Source organism: Lampris incognitus, chromosome 20, assembly GCF_029633865.1.
Source record: "Lampris incognitus isolate fLamInc1 chromosome 20, fLamInc1.hap2, whole genome shotgun sequence".
Classification (NCBI taxonomy): domain Eukaryota; kingdom Metazoa; phylum Chordata; class Actinopteri; order Lampriformes; family Lampridae; genus Lampris; species Lampris incognitus.
Genome location: NC_079230.1, coordinates 2,580,632 through 2,595,631, shown reverse-complemented (window position 1 = coordinate 2,595,631; position 15,000 = coordinate 2,580,632). Strand labels below are relative to the sequence as shown.

General features: G+C 47.7%; 1 protein-coding gene across 1 annotated transcript in view; it reads right to left on the bottom strand.

Annotated features, from left to right (window-relative positions):
* Positions 1 to 4,824: 4,824 nt before the first annotated feature.
* Positions 4,825 to 15,000, bottom strand: part of corin (corin, serine peptidase) — a 109,601-nt gene continuing 99,425 nt past the window's right edge. The window contains exons 17-23 of the mRNA XM_056300461.1: positions 13,948 to 14,076; positions 11,687 to 11,749; positions 10,615 to 10,806; positions 9,998 to 10,160; positions 6,036 to 6,144; positions 5,755 to 5,888; positions 4,825 to 5,468 (exon numbers count right to left, since the gene is read on the bottom strand). Coding sequence (XP_056156436.1) covers positions 5,271 to 5,468; positions 5,755 to 5,888; positions 6,036 to 6,144; positions 9,998 to 10,160; positions 10,615 to 10,806; positions 11,687 to 11,749; positions 13,948 to 14,076 — 988 coding nt within the window. The 3' untranslated portion in view covers positions 4,825 to 5,270. The remainder of the gene's footprint in view (positions 5,469 to 5,754; positions 5,889 to 6,035; positions 6,145 to 9,997; positions 10,161 to 10,614; positions 10,807 to 11,686; positions 11,750 to 13,947; positions 14,077 to 15,000) is intronic.

Below are 15,000 nucleotides of genomic sequence, written 5' to 3'. Positions count from 1 at the left end.
CCCATACTCCATTTCTCAATACATTTAAAAGACATATTGCAGTCAACACCCTCTCACGCTAACACACCCAACCTCCCAGCATGCAGTAGAGAGAGACAGAGACAGAACGAGAGTCAGAGAGACACAGAGAGAGACACGGGCAGACACAGAGAGACGGACAGAAAGAGAGAGAAAAAGACAAAGAGAGACAGAGAGAGAGAGACAGAAAGAGAGAGAAAAAGACAAAGAGAGACAGAGAGAGAGAGAGAGAGAGAGAGAGAGAGAGAGAGAGAAAGACAGAAAGAGAGAGAAAAAGACAAAGAGAGACAGAAAGACAGAAAGAGAGAGAAAAAGACAAAGAGAGACAGAGAGAGAGAGACAGAAAGAGAGAGAAAAAGACAAAGAGAGACAGAGAGAGAGAGAGAGAGAGAGAGAGAGAGAAAGACAGAAAGAGAGAGAAAAAGACAAAGAGAGACAGAAAGACAGAAAGAGAGAGAGACAGATAGATGGAAGGTGTCATGGCCGGAATGATGCTGTCACTCTGCAGTGTGACAGTCAAACCAATTGTAATTAGTTTACATGTTGTCAGGAAGCTTTTTGATAATGTTAGGATGTGTGTGTCTGTGTGTCTGTGTCCGTCTGTGTGTGCGCGTGTGACATTTCCAGTGTTCAAGGTAACCATTCCTGTGATGCTGGCAGCTTAAACCTTTCTCTGCACCTCTTCATCAGAGGAAGAGGAGTGACTGACCGGTCAGCCTCAGACCAGTCAGTGGCTCAGATAAACACTCGGGACAGACGGAAAACCGTGGACTCATCTGTGGACTCATCTGAACCACGTGACCAGTCTTCCTCCTGTGGATCACACACACCGTTATTTCTGGCCGAGAGGAAGAGGAAGAGACTAGGAAAGAGTGACACGTCTTAATACATGATCTGAGTCAACACACTCTCACACACACACACACACACTGAGACGCAGACTGGAAATAGTGGGTACAGGTTTATTTGTGGGTTATCAGGTTATACAAACTAAATATTTCACAGTTGACACAAAACATATAATCTGTTCAGACAAGCCTTAAAATACTGAGTGACCCAGAATACTCGTCATCTTCATCATCTTCAGCAGTGATAAAATATAACACATTGTGGGAGCGCAAGAATGAGGAGACGGAGAGATCGAGTCGAGTCAATTCTGTTTACATGATAGCTATCTCACACACACACACACACACACACACACACACACACCAGTAATGCATCATCAGCGTAACGTTACAAAAAGCAGTAGAAAAATATTCTTAGAAAAACAAAATCAAAACAACAGTTGGAATGTTCCAGACCAGATAGACCGGAGGGCTGCGCGTGCGCGTGTGTTGTGATCATTCGTACACACACGCACGCACGCGGGAGCTGAGGTGACAGCCTACAGACGCTATAGAGTGAAGCATTGTGGGTAACCGACACCTCGGCCAACACGCCGTTTCTCAGCATCAAGTAGTCGCAGTACAAATACCCACTCTTCAGGGGTACATGTACGTGCTGGACGAGTTAAACTCGGGAGTACAAACAGATAGAAAACTTCAGTTTAGTTTGAGACGAGCGAGACTTGCTGCTGTTGTGCGACACTGAGCTGGCGGAGACATTTCCAGATTAGCTTCACTTCCCAAAATGGACTGTTGATATCGCACCACACGTTTTTCAAAAGTGGATTTAGTGAGAAATAACAGCAATATAATAATAATAATAATAATAATAACAACTTTTAATATCGGCTCTGTGCACAACTCTAGTCCACTCACTTCCGGTTTCTACTACAGCGGTCATACCAGCTTCCTGTTTGTTGCGCGTTGACAACGGCATATTTTTCGCGATATCTGCAAGATTTGCCATGGATAAATGTCAACACATGCACACAACTGTCCGCACACTTTGCCCCGCACCTACCGGCACACGGGGGAAGAGTTTCAGGTTGTGCACATCAAGTTACGTCCACACTTCTGAGGACGAGTATGCGGACGTCTTGAAGGCGTCTTGCGGGAATCGCGAAAAATATGCCACACGCCAACAAACGGGAAACTGGTATGAACGCTGCAGTAGAAACCGGAAGTCAGTGGACTACAGAATTCACAACTGCAGCCTGACACAGCAACCGCTTCTGATGACGTCAGACAACAAACACGCGAACACGGAGGAGCAACACAAACATGGAATGGAAACACGTTTTTTTTAAATAACGTGTCGTTTTTAAGCCGCATTAGCAACAGAACATGACATTTTAATGACCACACAGGCATCAAAACGACAGAGCGCAATATAGAACTCCAGGCGACACATCTAGCTAACGCAACTATAAATGCATGATAAGCGTGACTAGCAGGGTCATTTTGTTTTAATTTCTGCCACGTGGTCTTATGTTCAATTGAACCAGTGTTGACTGCACCTTACTGCCTGTCCAGGGTGTCTCCCCGCCTGCCGCCCAGTGGCTGCTGGGAAAGGCGTCAGCATCCCCACGACCCTGAGAGCAAGATAAGCAGTTCAGATAATGGATGGATGGATGGGTATTCTTTTTAACTTTTATCTTTACTATTTACTGTTGTTTTTTTCCCTCTTGGACCGACATACCAAGACAGATTCCCTGTATGTTCTTGTACTTGGCAATGACTCTGATTCTGAGTTTACCTGCCAGTTGTTCACACTGACTCATTCCTTGTCATCTTTTGTTGAATTGTTAAACCATTCCATCTTGTAAATGTGTTTCAGAGAAACACTCGTGTTTTTAAAAGCTATTTTTCATATTCCCTCTTGGCTTTTTTGCCTTTGGCAGATCTTTTTTTCTTTTGACTGTTACCACTTCCTAAGTATTTCATGTACTTCCCTCATCCACGGTCACAAATTAGCATCAGGGTGCCTTCAGGTGATACATTTGCTCTTTGCTCACCGTGAGATAGGGCACAGACCCAGACAGCATCCAGATGTGGGCCACTTCAGCCAATGAGGCAGCACTGGTGATCTTCTTCTGGCCCTGTCAAAATGGATGTGAGCCTGAAGTGGCCCACATGTATATTAGCAAATACGGCCCAAATATGCCAAATCAAATGTGGGTCTTTCTTGGCAAAGATGTGGCGCTCTGGGCAACATGTAGTCTGTTTGTGTCCCTGAAGTGCCCCGTGTGGTAAATGGTGCATATGGCCCAAACATCACAGAACAAATATGGCCACCTCTGGCAAATATGTGGCAAATGCAGCATTGCTATGGCTTGGTTCTGGCCCAGATCTGGCAAACAGTAGCGGACCGCCTAAGTGCCATCATTGCACGCAGTATGTGGGCCAGATGAAGTGTCGGGTGTGGGACAGGTCCGGGCCACAACAATTTTGCTATTTGGGGAGTGCAAACGTCTGGTGCAGAGACAAAGCGCAGCGCAGGTATACGTCATCAAAGCTAAGCTAACTTTAGCATTAGATTTACCTAAGTTCGTAATGGCTATTCACAAACCTGGTAGCTCCATATGACTTGTGACATTTCACCATGCATTACTTTTCCTGCCGAGATCGTGGCATGTTTTTTATGTTGTGTTATAGAGTGTAGCGAATTCAGGGGGCAGCCCGGGAACCGCCACAGCCGGGACGTGAACCCGGATCTCCCGCACGACAGGCGACTACGTTAACCAGTCGACTAAAGGGTCCAACCCGTTAGCCAAGGGCTAGCAAATCTAGTCATCTGTGGTCATTACAAGAGTTTGGGGAACTTTTCCTTCCATCATTCTCTACCTCCTCTGCTTGCATGTGTTGCTTCTGGCTATGTCACATACAGCTGTTATCTCATTGGTTGTATTTTGAAGGTTCAACGGCAACCAAGGTGCACTGCGCTCGGTGGCAATTTTGAGCGATGCGCCACACCAAGGGTAGCACTTCTGCCTTGGTGGTCGCCACCACTCTCACCTTAGGATAACCATGGCACAGCCAGCGCAGAGCAGTTTGACTGCTGATCATGTGTGAATGTGTTTAGCGTCCAGCAGGCCTCTGGCACCTACTAAGGGACGTTACCTACAACACGTCACTTCCACACTAACATTTCCTGCCGTACGAATAGGCCATAGCGAAGGCTCTTAAGCTAAACCGAATGTGTCATTAAAAGATTAGAAACAATTAAAATATTTTACCATGTAAAGTTATCACATAGGGCATCATGGTTGAGGAAAACCTGGAGCCTTTGTGTATCTCAAGTTCGTCAAGTCCCCAACCAATGTGTCCTCCATTAAAGTGAGCAGATGAAGAACACACCCGGATATCTCAAGTGTTTTTGTCTAAATGTGAGCTTGTGTTTAAAACAGATTATATTTCACAAGTTCCTCAGCACCCAAACACACAGTACGAGTGCAGGCATTGAGATATTCCCTACCCCCCCACCCCGGTCTCTGGTTAATGCTACAGCTTTTAACAACCGCTAACAGCTGCTAACAACCGCTAACAGCAGCTAACAACAACCGCTAACAGCCGCTAACAACAACCGCTAACAGCAGCTAACAACAACCGCTAACAGCAGCTAACAACAACCGCTAACAGCTGCTAACAACCGCTAACAGCTGCTAACAACCGCTAACAGCAGCTAACAACAACCGCTAACAGCCGCTAACAACAACCGCTAACAGCCGCTAACAACAACCGCTAACAGCTGCTAACAACAACCGCTAACAGCTGCTAACAACAACCGCTAACAGCTGCTAACAACAACCGCTAATAGCTGCTAACAACCGCTAACAGCGGCTACCAGAGGCATGAGGGAGACAGCAGCTGTGGCTTCTGCTGGATACCATTGAAAACCAGTTTGAAGCAATGAGCTTTTATACGTTTTTCTATCTGAAAGATCAAATATTTGTACGTCGAACATTTGTATGTAAAATATTTTTGATGTAAAAAAGTTTGTGATGACAGAGAGGAACAGTTTATATTCTCATACTGACTGGAAACAACGCCTCTTCTGGCCAGGCAGCGGCAACAGCAACACTATGGAGGGACGCAGGCACAACAAAGAGCTGCAGGCCACGACTGTGTGTGTATGTGTGGCTGAATGTTGACATAAAAGACAGCTTGACGATGACATCACTTCCTCTTGGAATGCTAAAGTCAGGAAGTAGAGAGAAGACGAAGTGTTCACATTTTCTCTCGTTCTTCCTCTCTGTCTTTCTTGTTCTTTTTCAGGTCAGAGTTCATGCGGCTTAGCCCACAAACGCATGAGTGCAAGTCTACAGTTGAGAATGTGTGTGTGTGTGTGTGTGTGTGTGTGTGTGTCTAGTCCAGCAGGTATGTGTGTAGGTAGATCTGTCTCTGAATCCAGGGGATGAAGTGTGTGACGTTGCTGTACACGCCGGGCCCCAGCACCTTACTGAAACACACACTCCCCCAGGAAGTCAGCCCAAACAACGTCCACCGGCCCCCAGCACCAGAACCACCGACCTCCTCACACACCAATGGACCGCCGCTGTCCCCCTGAACACACACACACACACACACACACACACACACACACACACACACACACACACACACACACAATCATTTAACTTCTAGAAACTTGTCTAAAGTATCAGAATTGTTGATGAATATGAATTATGAAATAAACATGAGCAGAAATGACAACTTCTAGATTCACATCAGTTTTTCACAGGGGTGAAGAAATGATATGAATATGAAATATGGAGGTAAGAGGCTAGAGAGGGAACCTCACTGTCATAATGAGCGGGAGAAGGAGAGATGAATGGATGTGGTGTCCTACCATGCAGGAGTCGATGGTTCCCGCCTCGTAACCGGCACACAGCATCCTGGATGTGATGGTCTTCATATCAAAGTAAGACTGACACTGAGACACCGAGATGATGCGAACTACACCCTCCTGCAGCTTAAAGGGCACTGCACACACACACACACACACACACACACACACACACACACACACACACACACACACACACACACACAAAATTTAAATATTCAAACATAAAACTTAAGAGTCATTTATAAAAAAGTGTGTGTGCGCGTGTGTGTGTAGGTATTTACTGCGGTTGCCCATATGACCCCAGCCCGTGATGTAACAGTAGGTGTCAGGTCGGGGCAGCTGTCCAGAAAGAGGCAAACACACTGGCCTCACATAGGCAGTCTCCTCAATCTGCAACACAACACAGTACAAATACTATCAGAACTACAATATTATATACCACACAACACAGTACACATACTATCAGAACTACAATATTATATACCACACAACACAGTACACATACTATCAGAACTACAATATTATATACCACACAACACAGTACACATACTATCAGAACTACAATATTATATACCACACAACACAGTACACATACTATCATCATATCATCTCATCATCAGCCACTTCTCCGGGTTCGGGTCGCGGTGGCAACAAGCTAAGTACGGCACTCCAGATGTCCCTCTCTTGAACAACACCCTCCAGCTCCTCCTGGAGGATCCCAAGGTGTTCCCAGGCCAGATTGGACATGTAGTGCCTCTGACAAGTTCTGGGTCTACCCCGGGGTCTCCTCCTAGTTGGACGTGGCCAGAAAACCTCCAAAGGAAGGCACCCAGGAGGCATCCTAATCAGATGCTCAAACCACCTCAACTGGCTCCTTTCGACGTGGAGGAGCAGCGACTCTACTCCAAGCTCCCTCCTGATGTTCGAGCTCTCCACCCTATCTCTAAGGCTGAGCCCACACACCCTACGGAGGATACTCATTTCAGCCACTTGTATCCGCCATCTCACCCTTTCAGTCACTACCCAAAGCTCATGACCATAGGTGAGGGTTGGAACGAAGATTGACTGGTAAATTGGGAGCTTTGCCTTCCGGCTCAGCTCCCTCTTCACCATAACGGTCCGGTACAACATCCACATTACTGCTGATGCCGCACCAATACGCCTGTCAATACGCCACTCTATCCTACCCTTGCTCATGAACAAGACCCCAAGATTCTTGAACTTCTTCACTTGAAGCAACAACAACTCATCCCGAGAACCATCGCCTCAGACTTGGGGGGGCTGACTCTAATTCCAGCCCAGTGCGCGCTGTAGGTCCACGTTCTGATGAAGCCAACAAAACCACATCACCTGCGAAGAGCAGATATGCAATTCTGAGGTTCCCAAAATGGACACACTCCTCACCTTGGCTGCACCTTGAGATCCTGTTCATGAATATCACAAACAGAATCGGAGACAAGGGACAACCTTGGCGGAGTCCGACACCCACCGGAAACGTGTTTGACTTTGTGCTGAGAAAGTGGACACAGCTTTCACTTTGGTTATACAAGGACCAGATGGCTTGTAGCAACTGCCCCAGTACCCCATACTCCCGCAGTACCCCCCACAGAGTGCCCCGGGGTACACGGTCGTAAGCCTTCTCCAAGTCCACAAAACGTAAGTAGATTGGCTGGTCAAACTCCCATGCCTCCCTCAACACTTCCGCAAGGGTAAAGAGTTGGTCCGTTGTTCCACAGCCAGGACAGAATCCACATTATTTTTGCTGGATCCAAGGTTCGACAATCGAGTGGAGCATCCTTTCCAACAACTTAGAGTAGACTTTCCCTGGGAGGCTGAGCAGTGTGATGCCCCAATAATTGGAGCACACCCGCCGGTCCCCCTTTTTTAAATATGGGAACCATCACCCCAGTCTGCCACTCTACAGGTACTGTCCCCGACCTCCACGTGACAATGAAGAGGCATGTCATCCGAGACAGCCAAACAATGTCCAGAACCTTCAGCATCTCAGGGTGAATCTCATCCACACCCAGAGCCTTGCCACCGAGGAGCTTCTTAACTACCTCAGAGACCTCTGCCAGGGATATGGGTGGGGCTTCAGACTCTACCTCCTCCACTGAGGATGTGTTATCTGGGTTCAGGAGCTCCTCAAAGTGTTCTTTCCACCACCCGACAACATCTCCAGTCTGGGTCAGCAGTTCCCCTCCCCGGCTGAACACAGCCTGAGTCAGGCCCTGCTTCCCCTTTCTGAGTCGCCGGACGGTTTGCCAGAACTTCCTTGAGGCCAACCGAAAGTCCTCCTCCATAGTCTCGCTGAACTCCTTCCACACTCGAGTTTTTGTTTCCGCGAGGCCTCCCGGTACCTGTCTGCTGCTCCAGGAGACCCCTGGGCCAACCAAGCCAAAAGGCCTCCTTCTTCAGCCTGACGGCTTCCCTCACCGCCGGTGTCCACCAGAAGGTTCTTAGGTTGCCACCTCGACAGGCACCGATGACCTTATGACCACAGTTCCTACCTGCCACATCAGCAATAGAGAATTTGAACATGGCCCACTCAGACTCTATGCCCCCAGCCTCCCTCCAGATACACGAGAACTTCTTCTGGGGGTGGATGTTGAAGACCTCACAGATAGGGGCCTCTGCCAGACGTTCCCAGTTCACCCTCACTACACGTTTGGGTTTGCCAGGTCTGTCCAGCAGCCTTCCCCGCCATCTGATCCAACTCACCACCAGGTGGTGATCAGTTGACAGCTCTGGTCCTCTCCTCACCCGAGTGTCCAAAACATACGGCTGCAGATCTGATGATACGACCACAAAATCTATCATCGATCTTCGGCCTAAGGTGTTCTGGTACCAAGTACACTTATGAACTACCTTATGTTCGAACATGGTGTTTGCTATGGCCAATCCATGACTCACACAGAAGTCCAATAACAAGGCACTGCTTGGGTTCAAATCGGGGAGGCCGTTCCTCCCAATCACGCCCCTCTAGGTTTCTCCATCGCTGCCCACATGAGCATTGAAGTACCCCAGCAGAACTGTAGAGTGTCCCTACCCAGGACACCACCCAGAGACTCCAAGAAGGCCGGATACTCCAAACTGCTATTCGGTGCATAAGCACATACAACAGTCAGAGCCTTTCCCCCAGTGACTCGCAGTTTTACAGAGGTGACCCTCTCATTCCCCGGGGAGAACTCCAACGCAGCGGCACTCAACCGGGGACTTGTGAGTATCCCCACACCCGCCCGGCACCTGCCACCTTGGCCAACTCCGGAAAAGTAGAGTCCAGCCCGTCTCCAAGAATTTGGTACCAGATTCCATGCTATGTGTGGAGGTGAGCCCAACTATATCTAGTTGGTACCGCTCCACCTCCCGCATCCGAGGACCAGTCTGCAATGCCGGAAGTTGGTGGTGGGTCCATGGGGTAACATACTATCAGAATGCCAATATTATATACCACACAAAACAGTACAAATACTATCAGAACTACAATATTATATATGAAAAAGCACAGTACAAATACTATCACAACTATGATATCATATACCAAAAAAACACAGTACAAATACTATCAGAACTACAATATTGTATATCACACAACAAAGTATAAATACAATCAGTAATACAACACTACCTCCCACCTGTGACAGGGGTACCATCTTAGCATCACTTTTGCCACGTTTTAATACAGCTAAATATTAGTACCATCAATACCATAAGTACTATCAGTACTATGAGTACCAATACACTGCGGACAAGCATAGAAACAGATGTATTCATTGTGACTGTACTTTTAGGTAAAATGATAAAAGATGTTTTACTACACTGAACTTCTTAGAAAACTAGAAACTAATGTTCACCGGCTGACAAACAGAAGAGGCTCTCTCTCTCCAACTCTCTCCAACTCTCTCTCTCCAACTCTCTCCAACTCTCTCTCTCTCTCTCTCTCTCTCTCTCTCTCTCTCTCTCTCTCTCTCTCTCTCTCTCTCTCTCTCTCTCACTCTCTCTCTCTCCAACTCTCTCTCTCTCTCCAACTCTCTCTCTCTCTCTCTCTCTCTCTCTCTCTCTCTTCAACTCTCTCTCCGTCTCTCTCTCTCTCTCTTCAACTCTCTCTCCATCTCTCTCTCTCTCCAACTCTCTCTCTCTCTCTCTCTCTCTCTCTCTCTCTCTCTCTCTCTCTCTCTCTCTCTCTTCAACTCTCTCTCCATCTCTCTCTCTCTTCAACTCTCTCTCTGTCTGTCTGTCTCACCTCTGAGTCCAGCTCTATAACACTGATGTCATAGTCAACCACCGCCCGGTTGTACCGCGGGTGTGCAATGATAGAGCGCACACCTCTGCTCTGACCATGTGCACCGGGGTGGTCCAAGTTATTCAAACCAAACACCACCTTCCACAGGTCAGGACTCTCTCTCCTGGGAGAGACACAGAAAGACGGAGAGAGAGACACAGACAGAAAGAGAGACAGACAGACAGACAGACAGACAGACAGACAGACAGACAGACAGAAAGAGAGACAGACAGACAGAGACAGACACACACAGAGAGAAACAACAGAGAGACAGACAGAGGGAGAGAGAGAGACAGACAGAGAAACAGAGACAGACAGAGAGACAGAGAGGGGGAGAGAGAGAGACAGACAGAGAGACAGAGAGGGGGGGAGAGAGAGAGAGCGACAGAGAGAAACAGAGGCGGAGAGAGACAGACAGACAGACAGACAGACAGACAGACAGACAGACAGAGACCGAAAGAGAGGGATAAACACAGGCAGGAAAGGTTTGAAAGGTGAATATCTGGATGGAACATCACTAAATATAGTATTTATAAAGACACACACACACACACACACACACACACACACACACACACCCCTCGAAGCAGTGGGCAACAGTCAGAGCCCAGCGACGGCCAATCAGAACGCAGCCACAGATGTGTCCGCTGTGACCACTCTGCAGCGAGCACTGCCAAGGCCACCAGCCGGGCCTGGACACCCGACCTCCCAGAATCCTCTTCTTCCTGGAGAGAGACACGCCCACCGCAGGACGCAATCCACAATCTGACCAAACACGGAGAGAGAGCAGGAGAGAGAGGGACAGACGGAGAGGAGACAGGTCATGTGAGCAATATATCTCCATGCAGAGGTCAGAAGTGTTGGTGGGTCACATAACACATCACATGAACTTTCATTACACAACCCAATTCAACCGTCCCAATAACCGTCACAACAACCATCACAACAACCACCACAACGACCACCACAACAACCATCACAACAACCACCACAACAACCACCACAACAACCACCACAACGACCACCACAACAACCATCACAACAACCACCACAACAACCACCACAACAACCATCACAACAACCACCACAACGACCACCACAACAACCACCACAACAACCATCACAACGACCACCACAACAACCATCACAACGACCACCACAACAACCACCACAACGACCACCACAACAACCATCACAACAACCATCACAACAACATCCCAACAACCATCACAACAACCACCGCAACAACCACCGCAACGACCATCACAACGACCATCACAACGACCATCACATCAACTATCACAACAACATAACAAAAACCATCACAACCACCACAACGACCATCACATCAACGTCACATAAACCATCACAACGACCACCACAACAACCATCACAACAACCACCACAACAACCACCACAACAACCATCACAACAACCACCACAACGACCACCACAACAACCACCACAACAACCATCACAACGACCACCACAACAACCATCACAACGACCACCACAACAACCATCACAACGACCATCACAACAACCATCACAACGACCACCACAACAACCACCACAACAACCATCACAACAACCACCACAACGACCACCACAACAACCATCACAACGACCACCAACACAACAAGATGGAGCAAAGAGGACTTACCTTCGCTGGAGCACAGCACAGACACCCTCCTTCTGGACACACAGGAGTGACTGTAGACACACACACACACACACACACACACACACAGTCACACACACACACACACACACACAGACAGTCACACAGACAGACACACAGAGAAAAAGTGACACAGACAGACAGACAGACAGACGGACAGACAGACACAGTGACTCCCATTAGGCTTGTTCTACTTCCTGTCATAGTTAGCGTTGTTGTTAACAGCAGAACAGGGTTTCAAAGTAAATCTGTGGGGTCAGCGCCGCCTAAGGAAGTTCCACTGCTCCATCCAGAGGAAGACACTGACCCACTAGTTCATCCACATGAAGACCAGACAGCGTGACGTTAATTCTGACACCTTAAATCATACTGCGGACAGCTAGCCCCATCAGTTTACTACAGGACAAACTGAAACACTAAAGATGGCAGCACTGACAACGAAAGACCATGTGACATCATGATGTCAGCATAACTGGCCAATCAGCACTGTTCTCTGTGTGTCATAAAGACCATGTGACATCATGATGTCAGCATAACTGGCCAATCAGCACCGTTCTCTGTGTGTGTCGTGAAGACCATGTGACATCATGATGTCAGCAAAACTGGCCAATCAGCACTGTTCTGTGTGTGTCGTGAAGACCATGTGACATCATGATGTCAGCAAAACTGGCCAATCAGCACCTTAAATCATACTGCGGACAGCTCACCCCATCAGTTTACTACAGGACAAACTGAAACACTAAAGATGGCAGCACTGACAACAAAAGACCATGTGATGTCATGATGTCAGCAAAACTGGCCAATCAGCACTGTTCTCTGTGTGTCATAAAGACCATGTGACATTATGATGTCAGCAAAACTGGCCAATCAGCACCATTGTCTGTGTGTCATAAAGACCATGTGATGTCATGATGTCAGCAAAACTGGCCAATCAGCACTGTTCTCTGTGTGTCATAAAGACCATGTGACATTATGATGTCAGCAACACTGGCCAATCAGCACCATTGTCTGTGTGTCATAAAGACCATGTGATGTCATGATGTCAGCAACACTGGCCAATCAGCACCATTGTCTGTGTGTCATAAAGACCATGTGATGTCATGATGTCAGCAAAACTGGCCAATCAGCACTGTTCTCTGTGTGTCATAAAGACCATGTGATGTCATGATGTCAGCAAAACTGGCCAATCAGCACTGTTCTCTGTGTGTCATAAAGACCATGTGATGTCATGATGTCAGCAAAACTGGCCAATCAGCACTGTTCTCTGTGTGTCATAAAGACCATGTGATGTCATGATGTCAGCAAAACTGGCCAATCAGCACTGTTCTCTGTGTGTCATAAAGACCATGTGACATCATGATGTCAGCAACACTGGCCAATCAGCACTGTTCTCTGTGTGTCATAAAGCCCATGTGACATCATGATGTCAGCAACACTGGCCAATCAGCACCGTTGTCTGTGTTTCATTAAGACCATGTGACATCATGATGTCAGCAACACTGGCCAATCAGCACCATTGTCTGTGTGTCATAAAGACCATGTGACGTCATGATGTCAGCAAAACTGGCCAATCAGCACCGTTGTCTGTGTTTCATTAAGACCATGTGACATCATGATGTCAGCAACACTGGCCAATCAGCACTGTTCTCTGTGTGTCATAAAGCCCATGTGACGTCATGATGTCAGCAACACTGGCCAATCAGCACCGTTGTCTGTGTGTCATAAAGACCTTGTCCATGACTGCAGAGGCGGTGGACTGTAACTGATCGTGTCTCAGAAACTGGAATGTAGATGACTTCCATTGGATGAACTAGACGTCTAGTACAGCGGTGGCTAACCATGTGACATGGAGAGCCATGTGTATGCAGGTTTTCAGCCCAACCCGACTCCACACCAAGTGATCTCACTGGTACAGTCTTCCTCTTTGGTTGAAGGGTTACTAACCAGTGAAATCTCCTGGTGTGGAGTCTGGCTAGAATGAACACCTGCATACACATGGCTCTCCATGGCATATGGTTAGTGTTTCCAATATGGCGGCCGACAGAACCAGCTTCCCTATAAATGCTTTGATTCTGCGTTCTGACCTGTTCATTACAATCTGAGGAGCGTAGAGCAGAACTCCAGTCTGTCCTGCTCTGCCCCCTGCAGGCCTCATGGTTCTACTGCTGTTCTGATCTGACCACTCTGGTTTTAATCTGGCTCTGATCCGGGTCTGGTGAGGTTCTCTTACCTTCTCTTCTCCAGGCGGGCCTGCAGAGCAGAACCGTTCCTCCGGCTCCACTCAGGATGGACGTGTAACCAACGACGACGACCCTGAACCCCCAACTTTTCAGGAACCATGGAAACAGAGGATGGAACGCTGCACACACACAATTAAAAAAATTATAAATAAATAAATTATATATATATATATATAAACACATACACACACACACACACACACACACATATATAATATATACATACAAACCCCAATCCCAGTGAAGTTGGGACGTGGTGTAAAAGGTGAATAAAAACAGAACACAATGATCTGCAAATCCTTCCCCACCTCTGTTCAGCTGAATCCACTACAAAGACCAGATGTTTAATGTTCACACTGATAAACTTTATTGGTTTTTTCAAATATTCCCTCATTGTGAATGTGATGCTGCAACACGTTCCAGAGCAGGTGGGACAGGGGCATGTTCCCCACTGTGTTACTCCACCTTTCCTTTTAACACCACCCAGTAAGCGTTTGGGAACTGAGGACACTACTTGTTGAAGCTTTGTAGGTGGACGTCTTTCCCATCCTTGCTGATGTACGACTTCAGTTGCTCACCAGTCCGGGGTCTCCGTTGTGGTATTGTGTGCTTCATGATGCGCCACACATGTTCAATGGGAGACCGGTCTGGACTGCAGGCAGGCCAGTCCAGTACCCCCTCTCTTTTACTACGAAGCCCCGCTGGTGGACCACCTGCAGAATGTGGCTTGGCATTGTCTTGCTGACATAAGCAGGGACGTCCCTGAAAAAGACCTCGCTTGGATGGCAGCACATGTTGCTCCAAAACCTGTATGGACCTTTCAGCATGAATGGTGCCTTCACAGATGTGCAAGTTACCCATGATGCCATGGGCACTAACCCCCCCCCCCCCCATACCATCACAGATGCTGGCTTTTGGACTCTGTGCTGAGAACAATCTGGACGGTCCTCTTCCTCTTTAGCCCGGAGGACACCACATCCATGATGTCCAAAGACAATGTGAAGTGTGGACTCATCAGACCACAGCACACTTGTCCACTTTGG